This window comes from Drosophila takahashii, chromosome 2L, assembly GCF_030179915.1.
Source record: "Drosophila takahashii strain IR98-3 E-12201 chromosome 2L, DtakHiC1v2, whole genome shotgun sequence".
Taxonomy (NCBI): domain Eukaryota; kingdom Metazoa; phylum Arthropoda; class Insecta; order Diptera; family Drosophilidae; genus Drosophila; species Drosophila takahashii.
This window is the reverse complement of record NC_091678.1, coordinates 9,762,961-9,778,236: the sequence shown is the minus strand read 5'-3', so window position 1 is coordinate 9,778,236 and position 15,276 is coordinate 9,762,961. Positions and strand designations below refer to the sequence as shown.

At 39.6% G+C, this 15,276-nt stretch overlaps 2 protein-coding genes across 2 annotated transcripts; one reads left to right on the top strand and one right to left on the bottom strand.

Annotated features, from left to right (window-relative positions):
- Positions 1–778: 778 nt before the first annotated feature.
- Positions 779–1,824, bottom strand: LOC108055318 (small ribosomal subunit protein bS6). Its single transcript, XM_044395101.2, has one exon. The coding sequence runs from the start codon at positions 1,719–1,721 to the stop codon at positions 969–971; it is 753 nt and encodes a 250-aa protein (XP_044251036.1). The 5' UTR covers positions 1,722–1,824; the 3' UTR covers positions 779–968.
- A 10,801-nt stretch (positions 1,825–12,625) lies between these two features.
- Positions 12,626–13,101, top strand: LOC108055319 (uncharacterized). Its single transcript, XM_017138633.2, is given in 5 exon segments — positions 12,626–12,676; positions 12,678–12,698; positions 12,700–12,795; positions 12,798–13,043; positions 13,045–13,101. Coding segments are annotated over 5 exon segments (471 nt in total).
- The last annotated feature ends 2,175 nt before the right edge of the window (positions 13,102–15,276 follow it).

The following is a 15,276-nucleotide window of genomic DNA, read 5'->3' as shown; positions in this document are numbered from 1 at the left end:
TTTTTATACCCGTTACTCGTAGAGTAAAAGGTATACTAGATTCGTGCAAAAGTATGTAACAGCTAGAAGGAAGCGTTTCCGACCCCATAAAGTATATATATTCTTGATCAGGGTCACTAGCCGAGTCGATCTAGCCATGTCCGTCTGTCCGTCTGTCTGTCTGTCTGTCTGTCTGTCTGTCCGTCTGTCCGTCTGTCCGTCTGTATGAACGCTGAGATCTCAGAAACTACAAAAGCTAGAAGGTTGAGATTTCCCACACATATTCTTTGACTTCCTACGCAGCGCAAGTTTCTTTTAGGCGAGCGCCACGCCCCCTCTAACGCCCACTATCGCCCACTAACGATTTTAAAATAAGTCCTGCGCCCACATCTTTAAAGATTTCCGAGAAGTATAAATGCAATTTTGTTGTGTATATTTATACCTTTCGAAATGTAGAAGACATTTTTCAAATCGGACCATTCATTAAAAAGTTATACGCAATCAAAATTTATATATCTATCTCCCTCGCACTCCCTTTAGCTGAGTTACGATTATAAGTCGGGACACCAACCCGAGTTCGCACTCCCTTTAGCTGAGTGACGGGTATTAGATAGTCGAGACACCAACCCGACTATAGCGTTCTCTTGTTTATGTTATTTTTTGGCAAACACTTACTAAAGTGTTATTAACGCTCATTAGACTCTGGGGCTTAAATCCCTTTAGTAAGAGTTCTAGCTCTTTTACATAGTTTTATAATTTAAATTTTAATAATATTTTTAATAAATTCACGAAACTCTACTTTAATTAACATAATTAACAAGAAAATCATAAGATTTCGATTTATTAACTTGTATAACATTTGCATTTGACAATTTTCCAATTTGATTTCAGAAGAAAGGTTCGCTGCAATTTAAAAATCATTTTGTAAAAAACTTGAAAATTTGGGCACAACATAATTCGCCTTTAAAGTGATCAAAATCGTGATTTAATTATTCCTCTTGCTTAGGGTTCAAGCTGCCAGTAGCATTTGGGATTTGGTTGGGAAAGAAATGGTCCTCCAGCTTCTTAACTCCCTCGGGAGTACTTAGATCGAAGGCGAACTTAAGGTATTTATCGAAATAGTTCTTGGTGCGATTGGTGTTATGACGGGTGGAACGATGACTGAGATGGGGTGATTTATCGGCACCCTTAACCTTGGGATCCTTGGTTTCTTTGGGTTCTTTAGGTTCCTTCAGTTCCCTGGGCTCCTTCTGCTCTTTGTGTTCCCTAAGTTCTTTAAGCTCCTTGGGTTCCTTAAAACATCGGATTTCTTTGGGTTCCTTAAAAACTTTGAATTCTTTGGTTTCCTTGAGCTCCTTTATCTCCTTGGGTGTCAGTTTTTGAAAGCTAGCTGTAGTCACCGAGGGTCGAACAGTTTTGGATGGTTGGCTGTTTAGAGTAACACGGCTTTGGTATTTTGAAGTCACTGCTGCACCGCCACCTCCGGCAACTCTGATCGCATTTTTGGAAGACTGGGCCATATCAAACGGATTACTCATCCTGCTCATATTGTGGATAATATCTTTTGGTGGTTCCGGCATCTGCTGTTTGGATGTCTTGGTGCGTCGATTGTTACTCACTTTGGAAATCTTATCTTTCGACGGTCCGTACTCGTCGACCTGCTGTCGATAAGTCTGGGCTATCGACGGGTTCTCTAATCGGGTTGTTTTCGCCTTACGGATCAATGTTGAGTTGTGCGCCATTTTGCTTCAGACTGCAACGAGTAAGGAAAACAGATACCGGAACTTATTGTAAAAAACAAATGTAGAAATAAGGCAGAGTCGGTTTTACTATTTGAAGCCAAATTCCAGGTTTATATGAACGATTTCTTGTTATTATAGTTGTTGTAAAAATCATGTGTTTAAGTTTGTTTGTTCCAGAATTATTGAAAAAGTCACAATTCTGCAAAATCTTTATTTAAAATGTATGGCCTCGAAATCATTTTAAATTCCAAAGAAAATACTCCGTCAAATGCTTCTAAAAAAGGTTAATAATCCTTGGTGAATACATTTATTTTTGCTCTCTTTTAAACACGACAAAAAGTCAAAGCTTTATATGCGAGTAATTTAACAAAGAGAAATGTGAAAGAAAAATGCAGAGATAAAAAGACTTTATTTTTGTTGGATTACTTTTTCGGGACAGCTGCTAAAATGAAAAGTGCAACAACAACAGAAAACAATTAATTCCGGATAAACACATTTTATAATTAAAAAATTCCTTCGCCTCTTTTTTGTTGGTTTCCTCAGTATATTTTGTTTTTGTGTGAGCTCGCAAAAACAAAGCCAGCGGATAAAGTGATAGAGTCAAAGAAATTAAGTGGAAAAAGAGAAAAAGGAAGAATGAGCTTAGAGAAGTGGCAGCAGAGAAGGAGAGAAACGAAGGACATCAAACTAGGGTATGGTCAGGAATTCTAGCGAACACATGGCGTATACGCAATGTTCCTTTGATTTCGACACAGAAATTTAATCATCTTTTCGGGGTAAAAAGAAAACCCACTAAGCTGATTAGGGTCTCTTTTTACTAATTTCTTTCTTATTTTCTCCCACTTTATTTCATCTTTTTTTTTCCAACCCTTTTTTTTGCATTTCCGTGGACCAAGTAATTTATTGTTTGTTGTGCGTAATTAACCCGCTTCGTGGTCGCGTTCTTGGCTTTCACACTTTGTTTTGTAGCCTTTTGCCTAATGACGTTGTGCACGTTTTGAGGCAAAATTTTCCCCCTTTTTTCTGAAGGAAATTTCATTTCATTTTGGTGATTTAAGTCTTATCTCCGTGTAAAGTCGTCCACGTAATTAGTTTCATTCCAGCCTCTTTCCATGGCATTTTTTTTCTCTTGCCCCCGGTTTGCGACCTGTGCAAGTTTTTCCCCTTTTTTCGCTTACATTTCACAAAATGTGCGCAGCTTGGCTGAAAAAAAGTGGGAGAAAGGCGGCGGGAGTGGCAGTTGACGGGGCCAAATGTCAGCTTAGCCCTCGCAGGCAATGCGAAATGACAGGCAAATTAAAGCTGAGTGGACGGGTTGGAGATGGCAGCCAGCAGACAATTTATCAGAGATATATATAACATGATAAAGGTATAAAAATAGCCATGCTTAACGCAAAAAAATGGGTGGAAAATCTCCTCTTTAAAAATACATTTGACTGCCTTTCATGAAACGAAAAAGTAGCTGAAACGGGAAAATGAAAAGGTGTCAAGTATTGTAAAGTCAGTTAAATTTTATAAATATTTAGTAAATAAAGATTTTATCATTTATTTATTGTTAAAAAGAAACGCCAGAACCTTCTAACCCAAATAAAATTGTTTAAAGTAAAACAAAGCCATAGAAAACCTTATCTTAAATACTTTATTTCCACTGCCATTTAAGTTCCCTAAATACGTAATACCCGTTTAATGCGCGCCTAACGAGTTGTCTCTTGTCCCTTACAGAATCTGCTCACTTATTTCTCAACTAATGTTTAAAGTTTCCTTAACGGGCTTAAGGCCCAAGAACAGGAACAAAGACAAAGCTCCAAGGGGGAATTGTGCTGAAGGAGTTCGTGTTCTTAGGCAGCCTGTTGCCAATTGTCGAGCAAACAACTATTTACTTGACATTTGCAAAGGAATGTGTTCTGTTCTGTTCTGTGGACCCCTCTTGACTGGCATTTTCCGCTTTCATTCAGGTCCCTTTATTGTCTTGTTTGCCTTTTTTTCCCTGATCTTTTCTGCTCAAGGAAGGACTTGAAAAATGCTTTAACTGCTGCATGCGATACACAAAGAAATAAGTATAATAAAATATTATAATAATTATAATAATTTCATAATAAAAGTGTGAATTTAAATGAATTTATTAAAATTATATACAATTAATATATTGACATACTTTCACAGAATGGAGCATTGCAAAGTTCGTATCCCAATAATAAGAAATATAATAAAAAACCCATTTTTACCTGTGCAGTTGCTCTTTCCACCTCTCCAAGGTATTGATGTCAACAGAACGTTGCAGCAACTTCTCACCTGCCTCTTCACCTGTCTTTTCCACTGAATATTTCACCGCTCGACTGACAGTCAATTGGAGTTCCCCGAAAAAAAAAACGGAAAACGAGAACTACATATATAAATTGCAACATAAATTATACGCACATGTCTGGGGGAAATCGAGCTGGGATAGCTTGTCCCATGTGCTTAAGCGGAAATCGTGTACAAAATGAAAATTCGGTAGGAGGAAAAGTCAGCCCCTGACCCCCTACATCCCCTAGATCCCCTAGACCCCCTGGAATTTCCCCTTCTTTCTGCTTTCCCGTTACTCCTGTCGCCGGCGCCATTCGTTGCTGTTAACATTTCCGCTTTATTTGTCTGTCTGCCCTTTCGCCCGCCGCTTTATCTGTATAGAATACAGATATATATATATATATATTTGTATGCCCGCTTTTCAGCTCGACGTTCCACCTACATTTGTTTGGAGTTTTTGTTGCTGCAGCTGCAGTTTTATTTTTGCAGTCCTCAGCGCTCGGTTTTTATCTCTTTTGTGTCGCCGCTGACGTTGTCTAATGTTTTAAATATAAACTCGAATATAATGCAGAAAATAAAAGCATAAATCAACGCAAATATCGCTTTTGGATTTCTTTTCAATCTGCACGAGTACACAGATACAGATACAGTTGGAGTAACTTTTCCCTTTTGTTGGTTTGGCTTGTTTGGAGACCATAAATTATTCACACGCAAGTTTATCTCTTAATGCGAAAGACTTTGTTCTCTTTGCTTTTCTTTTTCGGTTTCAGTTTACAAATAATCTGGATGCAAAAGTAATAAGTGAGTGGATAAACACGAGTGCAGGTAAAAGTATTGAAATAATGGTAATAGTTTCATTCGTATAAGAAATATCCTGTTTCTAGTTTTAATTTACTTAAGTCTCTCATTTGACTTCTATTAAATTACTAAAATTACTGAAAGGGAATAGTCTTTTATGGCCCTGTCAAAAAACTAATTTTCCAGGTGACAATTTCCATCGCTTGGAGCTGTCAATAGTTTTCTTCGACTACTCATTGCATTAACATCATTTGGTCCTGTCTGCGCTGACTGGCTCACCATTTCCCACTGGCCAAGGGAAAGTGACAGTCGAATTTCCCGTTTAGCTCTCGCACCCCGATGGGCGATCAATCAAACGTGGCATGCAAAGTGGGCCACCAAGGATTGGCTCGTTCTCCTGGCTCCTTGCGAATTGAAACGTGAGATGTGGACGCAGGACGCATCCTTGCCATCCAGTTGCCACCTGGCCATTTAGCCACACGAAGGCAGTTAATTAAATGATGAAAGCATTGACGTGTCGCAGGGACTAAATGGCCAGGAGGAGGATAGGGAGAGGCAGTCTGAGTTGGCCGAGAGCAGTCAGGAGTGCGGACAGGCGAGGCTGAAGGCTGGGCTTCTGGGAGTCGGGGGGCCATGTCCTTGGCCAGGACTCGCAGCTTGACAGACGCACGTTCGACCAGTTCATAATGCAATGAGGGAGTTCAGAACTCTGCGTGATATAGCCAACCACTCTGGGAACCGTGTGAAGTTTAGGTAACTGAAGTGGTTTTTGAAATTTTCTAAAAGTTTTGAAAGGTGCTAAGAGATGAATACTAATTGGGATCTCAAAAAGTTGCATATAAGGTTCTTTAAATATTAGGAACACCTTCTTATTAGTTATTTTAAAATATTTAGATTTTTTCTCTGATTAACCTTCTATCTTTTAACTCTGTAAAATCATTAAATTCTTTTTTCTTCAAGTCCTTTATCTAGTCTCTGTATCAAGAGATGTTGTATAAATCAAGGAAAGAGACAAGTCTAACCATCAAGTTTAAATGCAAAGTAAAAGCAAATGAGGACAATCTCCCTGCACCACTTGCACCACTGTGGTTGCACTGGGTGGTCTTTCGAATCAAGGTGGGCTGGGATTGGATTGGATTCTGTGCTCTTGGGGGTCACGTAGACGCTTCAGTTGCATGTCACACGCCGCTTGATTGGTTGCCTGATTCGTTGATTGCCCAGCTCGCCGCTCACGTGACAACGCGTAGCCCTCGGGCATTGTCCAAGGGTCCGGACTCCGGATCCCGGAACCGAGAGCATGGACATGGGCAATCCACCTGCAATCCACCCTCCACACACAAAACTCACCTGTCATTCCGTCAGTCGGTCGATCTCCGTGTGTGTGGCGTGTGCTCATTCTAATTTTCATTTCATTTCCACCCGAGAGCCACACAAACGCAAACTAACCAAGTCAGTTGGCCAGTTTAGTTTGCTGATTTGATTGATGGCTGGATGCTGCTGCTAATGAACTTACATAAGTGAAACCGTTAACAAGTTATGGCCCCGTGTTGCTGTGGGGCCAACAGTTTCTCGTGTTGCAAATGTAAACAGATTTCGGACTAGTTTCTGGTTGACCCCTCGGGCTGAAAAATGGCGAGCGACGAAGAGGAAACGCTGTTAATTAGCAAAGTTGATAAATTCACGCAGATTTAACATATCAAGTGGGCAGCAAAGTTTGTACACTCTGTTGCTGGCAGTTGTAGATGAAGTTTTTCTTTTTTTTTTTGGTCTTGCGTGTTGGTATTTTTTGGTTTTTGTGTTACCTTCGTAAAGTTGCTGACCATATCCTGGGAATTTCAGCCCAGTTTACATGTGGCTGCCTGTAAGTAGAGAAACATGAGAAGCTTGATTAGTGCATTGCGTATACGCAGGGATGTCCAGGAGGGAAACAAATGTGGCAAAAGTTTGAAGCATAATTTGTAAGTCGAACTAATTGGGCAATAATAAAAGGGGATTTTGTTGTAAAAATATTTAATTTATACTTTCTTCCTTTCAAGAAATAAATATTTTATCTAGCTCCAGAAGCAAATCAATTGTTTATTTTCTATTCATTTATTTTGCTTCAAATTAATCGTGTTTAATTTATGAGAAAGATTTTCCCTTCCTAGCTGCCTTCATCTTACTTATTCATTTACTTAGTATCAATTTTATGTAATTATTTATTTGGGCAAACTCTTCTGACTCTCTAATGACTTCAATTCAATTAACCAACTTTCATATTCAAGTTTGCCTGCCTGTCAACATTTCAGCATGTCAAGCACCCTCCACCTCACCGCACAACTTCTTTCCCTCAACTTTGTTTTCCCAGGACATATGTGTGAGTGGGCGAAAGCCGAGTCAACACTTGACGGCCAAACGATAATTTTCTTAACTAAATTGTCCAGGGCAAGGCAAACAAAAGTTGGGCAAACAAATAAACTCATCGAAGACATCAGGCCATTAGGTTCACTTAAAGTAGTTGGCCAAACAAGCGGAGGTGAGTGGAAAAGGTGGAAAAAAGTGGGCGGAAAAAACCGCAAAGTTTCTAAGCAAAACGCTTCAACTTTTGCATGTTCTACTGAGCTTTTTCCTCTTATTTATTTTCTGCTTGTTTGTTCTTCAATGAAAGGTTAACTCCCTAACAACTCCGGGACTCGACTCAGCATTGACTGACAAGTGCTGGTGTTTTCCTCCATATTTTTCCTCTTTTCGCGCCGGCAGAGCCAAGATTTTGTAGCGCCAAGGCGAGACAACATAAATCATGAACAGACACAGTAGAAAACTGAAAACGGAAAACTGGTGGAAAGTGCTTGGAGCTGGCCACAAAACTGCGGCGGAAAAGCCGCAGTGGAAGAAGAAGGAGCAGCTGGAAAAACCGCAAAGCGTTTTTGGTCTTTTGCTGTTTTGGCGGTTGGCGCAGGCGGAAAACTTGCCACTGCCACTGGCAATGGCAGCAATCGCTTCAAATGGCTTTAAAAGGCCATCAACTCGGTGGAGAGCTAAACTCTAGAATTTTCGCAACGCCAAGCGGCAAACTTTGTTTGTGGCAGCTGCAGTTTGTCTGTGCAAATTGGCGATGGCAACTAAATTGAAAAGTGCCGAGCTAAACGCCCGAAAGTAGGCAACGGTTTCTGCAGCTCAGCAGGATTCATTTCGTTTCAGTTTGCAGCAACCGCAGAAAGGATGTTTTTGCTTAAAGCTGCCGGCTTCTCGGATTCCTTTTTTTCCCCCAACAGTCTGCCCTGGACATTTCCTGCACTCGTTCGGCTCCGTTTTCTTTTTCATCTTTTTTTTTTGGTACCCAGCATGCCAGGATGTCTGGCCAGTGAAATGGTTTCGCCTCGCCCCTCTAGACACTATTAATTTGAGTCGTTTTTCCCGGTTCAGCATTTTATTTAATTTTTTTATGTTTCAATTTCGTTTCGGCATCCACTTGATTTGTGGCTTGTTTTCGTAATTTCCTTGCCTCCGTTAAATTCTTTCGAATTCTTTTGTTCTGTTGTATATAAATAAAATAAATTGGGTAAGAAACTCACCATTATCTTTGTTCAAATTTAAAAAAAAAATGTAATTAACCGAAATAAAATAATAGTAAAGATCGGGAAACTACTTTAAGTTTTCGAGAAGCTTTAAATCAAAAAAGCATTCTTTTTCGCAATTATTTTTGTAGAAAATGATTCTTGTTCTGCCACAGTCAAAAGCGAACGCTAATTGAAATTCCTCTCTCTCGACAAAAAACCGCACAAAAAATGCCGAGCCAATGCTGTCGGAAAAATACACATAGCCCACACATGGCAAATGGTTATCGATGCATCCGGCAGCTGTGGCAACTTCCGGTCGACTGGCCCCGCTCCGACTTCAGATTTCTATTCGGGACATTCAATGAGCGCGACAGATTAGCCGCTAGCCGATACCACAAAAAGCTAGAGGAAAGGCCGGGAAATGCTAGGGAAAGCAGCAGAAACGGCGGGGGAAAACCGACGAGAACGACAAAAGCGACTGGGTCCGTAATGATGCGGAAGTGGACAAAAGGCAGCCGCAGCAGTCACAAAAGCCCGAAGCCAGAAGCTGTAGCTGCCAATTCCACAGCCGATGGCTTTTGGCCATGTCCGTGGACAAAAAGGCATTCTAAAACTGCGGTCAATTGAAATGGCAATCAAGTTAGCGGGCCACGTCCTTGTCAAAAGGGCACATACACAGCCCATGGAGCGACTAAGTAGGGATGGCTGTCCTGTCATTTGCTGAAATTCACACCAAGGAACAAAGCCAAAGTTGCCAGGCAATTACGACAAAAGACAGGCCAATTTATGGGAAATAAAAGAATTTTCTGGCTTTACTAATTTTGTAATTACTGGAATATTCTTGGGAAAATGCATTGCAAAGGATTAAAATAAAATTAAAAATTCTCCAAACTTAAAACTAAATATATCCAGTTTATTAGGAATATTAAACCTTTGCTGCTCGAACGGAAATGTTTTTTACGATTGATTTTCCAGTTACTGTTTTGGCCTGGCCAGCAAATTTGCCAGCGTTAAATGGAAAATCAGATAGGAAAGGCCTGCCAGTGAAGTATGTACCACCTTTTCCGGCAACTCATTTGAATGTACTACTGCAAAAAGTTGGTAATCCAAGTGCGCTCCTTTCCTTTTTGCCAGAGTCGTAATTTAATGTGCTTGGCACTCTGTTTCCTTGGCTTTTTCTGCTTTTAAGTGGGAAATTCTTCACCCAGTTTCCCGAGCACTTTAAGCCCCGATTATGGTTGCGGCTCATTTTTTTTTAGCGCCTTTTGTTTGGGCCGCTTTTTTTTTGTTTTTGTTTGGCTCGCACGTATCACTGCACAAAGGAAAAACGAGAGAGAGAGGCCATTACGTGTTCAGCCAAGTGTGTGTGTGTGCGAGAGTTTTCCGCACTCCATGTGTGAGTGCGCCTGCAATAATGATCGGAAAGTTTCGCTTTGCAGTTGGAAATGGGAAATGGAAAACGTATACTGCAACCAAACACGCCCCAAGTCGTAAATATTTGGCAGGCCATGGGGTCATTTGCATAACAAAACTGCATGCGGTGCAGCCATTAAATAATTAGAAATGTTCCTTTTCCCAATGCATATCTAAGGGGTGGAAAGTCTGGTGGGGGGAAGCCCGAAACTTTGTGCAACGCCTTGGCCATTAAAGCGCAATCAACTTTCGGCATCATTGGCGCCGAGGCAAAAACGAAAAAAGGTGGAGAGACTTTTCAATTATTTCGGTAAAGGAATTTTAAATACTCTTTGGATTTCAGTTAAAATTAATTTGCATACTTAGAATCTTGTTTTATAAAATAATCTTCATATTTTATGAAATTTAATTTAATATGACCTATATGTTTTGAGTAAAAAGTATTTTAAAAAGTACCTTATGAAATCTTTTGTAATAGTGCCCTAAAATATGCAACAATATTTTTGGTGACCGTAAGTCCGTTTAGTTTATTCCGAGTTTCTCCCTGTCCTTTATTACTGCATACTTTTAGACACCTTTTAAATTAATTTCACTCTTTTCAGGTTGTGGTCTCTCAACGTAAAGTATTTTCGACGACATGATTCAATTACCCTTTCAAGCGTAAGAGTATTACTCAAACTTTGGCACAGCATTTGGGTCGTAATGCGCCCTGGGTGGCATTCACATTTTGAGGTTAGTTGCTGTCATAAATTTTTAGTGCCCTGACTTGGCTTTTGTTTCAGAACTGCACTCCCCTCCTTCCCTCCTCTTTTCCCAAGGAATTTCTTTTGTTCGTTCGCCTGCTCTAATTGGCAGCATTTGATAAATGCAATTGACTTGCATTTTTCCGTTTTTGTAGAGTTTTCCGATTTTTTTGTGCTTTACTGGTGATTTTAATTGCTCGTTAAGTAGTTTTAATGGGTGCGTGTGGCTTTATGGACTGCAGCGCCATTGTTGAGTCATTGCGAGTGCATTTAGAAAGCCAAAGCCTTTAAGCCGGGCCATAACATTGTGGCCAAAAGCCAAGCCAATCTAAGGCAGCCCGGGTGATTTTGTTGTGTGGGTGGGGTGGGAAGTAGGAAATGGGAAAAAGCTAAAGGAAAAGCATGTTGGAAAATTGTCAACGACAAGGAGCGACAACCGCAAGTCGAATTGACTTTGGCGCTTTTGGCTTTGACACGTTGACATACAATAAAGGTATTTGCCTTGGCCACGCCCTAAGCTCAGCCCGCCTTCGCATATAGCTTACAGCGATTGTCACATGGAATTTTCATCACCCGAAACGGCGACGTGTCACTCAATCCTGTTAGAAGCGAAGAGGAGGAAGTTCCTGGCTGGAGTGCCCCATGTCATCGTGTATATTGAACTTAAAGCAAGGTTTCTTTCTTCTACCATACCTTTCAATCGGGGAATTGGTGGGCGTATAGTTTTAAAAAAATAAATGGTTTTAAGAAACTGCACTACAAGTTTAAGAACTGGTGACAGTTGGGTTTTTTAAATAACTTTTAAAAGAAAAATTAGGTGTCTAAAAGTATGCAACAATATATTTTTAATCCAAATGCGGAGTGAATTTAAACAGGAAAACAGAGTGAATTTAAACATACTTTTAGTCACATGTTTGACATATTTGAATTTAATTACACTATATTAATACTGATAAATATTAATTTGCTAATGGTAAACACATTTTCTAAGGGGTGTATTAAATTCGAAAGACTCCTTTTCTCTTTGGATTTTTCTTTGCCCTCAGCTTTTTCTTCTTCCCTCCTTTTTTCTTTGGCCCGAGCTGGTTTCACACTGATTACACAAACGTGAGTAAGCTGCTTTCAGCATCGCGTTCCACATGCAAACATGAGTTCATGCATTTATTCATGTACTCACTCATTCATTCATTCACTGCTCCGAGGATGTAGTCATTCATTTTCATCATTTGTATGTTGTTAAGTCAGCAAAGGGAAGCAAAAAAGAAAGAGAGACCTGGGGAAAAAGTTGACGCACTTTTTCCTGATTTGCACTTACCCACCCCTCGTCGGTAATCCCTGTAGCTCCTGATTTTCTTATCTGGACGAGAGTGTGTGGGATTTCCTTGAAGTTTCCTTTCTGTTTGGTCATGGCAGCAGATTGAAAATGGCTAACTTCATTTGCTCGGCTTTTAGGCCAGAACGACCGGAGCCGAAGTTTGTTAATAATTTTAAGTGATTTGCCGGAATGAAACCAACAGTTTTTTAATTGCTCTTCGCAGTTGAAGATTTTCCGAGAAAAGGTTCAATTTATTCCTGGCAAAGTTTGCCATGATTTCGGGCTTGTGCGTCAGCACTTTTGAATGAGCTCAGTTAGCTCAAGTGTTTTTCAGCCACGAAAGTTCTGGGAAAACTGCTCTCGAACAGCTTTTGTCTATTAATCGTAGCTGAGCAACAATGTTTTGCTAATTGGAAATACATTTCTAATTGCTTCAAAAGAGGGGTAGAAATGTTTTTATTTTTATGCTAAATTGAAGCTTGTTTATTTGTTACTTTAGGTTAATAAATCTAAAATGTTTAACTCAAGTGAAAGCTAAAATTGGACAGTTAATTGCTTTCATACGTTCCTGCCTCACATCTCCATTTTCGAATTATAGCTCTAACGAATTTCCAATGGTATTCAAAGCCAAACCAACAAGCAATCCCAGATGAAAAATGGAAAATCGTCCTGGGAAATGTATGCTTTAATTGACGAGCCAACAAACTGACAGACTAATATACACACAGTTCAAATTTCAATATGCTAATACCCAGAAACGAAAAAAACAAGAGAACTGAGACTCAGTGGCAGCCTTGTGGCATTTTGAGAATGCAAATTAACGCTAGAGATGGGATTCAAATGAAAAATGCTCCGGGCCAGAAATAGATTATTGATGTTATCCCCCAACTAGACCAGTTAGTTGCTGTCGTTGTGTGGTTATCAATATGGCCAATATTCCAATTCATAACACATCCACACACCAGCTGAGATACAAAGGCTGCAGCACTCGCATATTGTATATGCATTTATGAAAATGCCAAAGTCTGGTTGGGGGATGTCGGCAGCTGAGGCCATCAAAATGCATGCCAAGAGGCAAACAACAAAACCAGCCAACAAGAGCTGCCGCAACATGGCAAACATGAAACCGAAACCGAAAACTGTAACTAAAACTGTGGGCAAAATCACCACCCATTCCGCCCACACAAATGCTCACTCTAGGCAGCCAAAATTGAAAACAAAAAAAGCTAGAACGGGCGAAATTTGCATGCATATTTACAAACTTTCGTTCGGCAAAGTCAGAGTGACGGCAGTACAGTCAAAAAAGAAATTCGCAAAAGAAATTGAAAATTCCCAGAAAAAAGTATATTAAAAATTGTGGCATGAAAGAAATTTTTAGTACAGTTTTGAAGAATTTAATAGTAAGTTCTTCTATTTCTTTATTAAATATTTAGACACTCGTACTTTTTTATAATAAGAAAACTGAGTTAAAAAAAAAAATAGATATAAATATAAATAATTGAATAATTTATTTCTATATTTTAACTCAAATACCATATTTTTCATAGTGTCATATCGCTTCTACTTGCTCTTTTTCCGCCTTTCCCTTTGTGATCTTGCCCCCTCCGTCAAGCCACATTTGATGTTCGTTTTGGCAACTATTTGCAAATGCAAATTGCAAACATGCAACAGGGACATGTTGCGTAAATGTCAATGCTACAACAAAAAACCCCAACCAGCCAACAACCAAATACACATGCAAATGTCTCTCTGCCAATCTCTCTATGGATTTCCCTACATAAACATACGAGTATATATGCTTGTGGGGAAGTGGGGATATTGCTACTATAGCGCCTTCATTGATAAGCAGTTTTTTTAACCGCAGAGTTCCTCCTTCTCCTCCTGGTTAACAAAAGAAATGAAAATTTCCAAATGGCTGGGTGGCTGTCACTTGATTGACAGGGGAGTTGCATTGCCAATTGCATGCCATATGAGTGGGCGTGGCCCTAACGAGGGGGCGTGACCACAAGAAGATGAGGAAAATTGCTGACCAGGTATAAGCAGGATATAAACGAGATTTCAAAACTGCTGTCAGCAGGCTAAGTGGGTATTGTGTCTTGTCAATTGGAATTTAAAAAGAGAATTTCTAGTAAGTATCTTTAAAACTATTTATTAGGTGAATTCAGATCCTTAGAGATTTTTTTTTTTAAATCCTTACTAGAATTTAATGTAAAAATCAAATAAAAATCTTTGCAAATTTATTGTAAATATAAAAGACTGCGGCATAAATCGCAGCCATAGTTATGTAACACTTTCACTGAATCGAGTCGAACTGAACCGAAACCAAGGACATAACATTTATTTCCACAATTTAGGGGCCATCACAGGGCACAGAGTTTCCATTTATTTACGACTGTTTGGGCCCGCAGATGTTTTCCCTTCTTCATTTTTTTAATGGTTTCCCCATTCGCGTACGAGTTTTCCGCCTTATCAGCAGTTTGTTATGCCAACTGGTCCACTCCGACATCCTTGCTCTGTGTATGTTTGAGTGTGGATTTAATTTTATGCCCGCTCAATATTTCATCTTTACTTTACGCACTTAAATGGGATACATAAATGTATGCATAAGTGAAATTTTTCCAACAAAAATTGAAATATTTATGTGTGTTTGCCTTCGTTTTTTTGGTTTATTTTTTCTTGTTGTTTTGTTTTGCCCTTGTTGTGCTCTTTAGCGTTGTCCTTACGTTGTCCTTGCCGGCCACATTGTCATTTGCTTCAAGTGTCAAACGCTGCTGAGTGGCCAACGATGTCGCCATTTCTGCTTGTCGCCCCCGGTTTCCGGTCTTTTCCAACTTTTCCCTGCCCCTGTTTTTCATTTTTCCTAGTCAGTGCTGAATATTTGGAATATTTCTGGATATATTTTACTATTTTTAAAAGCTAAAAAAAATGTATTTTTTCTGTGTGACAAAAGTACAAAGCAACTTTACTTACTTTTATATTTTATAAAAAAATATTAAATTTGGTTATGTTATTACATTATTTTATAATATTAAAATTCACAATATTTTGTGATAACTTCAGTGAACAACACTGCTCCTGAAGTCCACTTCTTGTTTTTTTTCCTGCCCACTTTTCGGGGTATATTTGCGTTGGCGGCAAAGTGTCTCGTCGCCTGGCTCGCCTTCCTTTTCCCTTTTTTTTTGTTGTCCACCATCTGAAAATTTTCTGTTTGTTTTGCATTTTCCGCTTTCCTCCTGCGGTTGTCCTTTCCCCCTTCGTCCCTGCAGAAATATTCAGATATTTTCCAACGCTGTTTCTTCCGTTTTTTTCGCATATCTTATGAAATTGTTTATTTTTCTCGCTGTGTGTGTGTGTGGGTAAGGGAGTGGAGTGGGCCCGTAAAATGTGTTTATGCTGCCCAACTGCCATTTACCCTCTCGATAGCATCGTACTTCTCCGACCCCCAATCTCCGAGCTCCAAC

Excerpts from the sequence above, each read along its gene's own strand:
- LOC108055318 (XM_044395101.2), bottom strand. The coding sequence starts at position 1,721 with ATGGCGCACAACTCAACATTGATCCGTAAGGCGAAAACAACCCGATTA.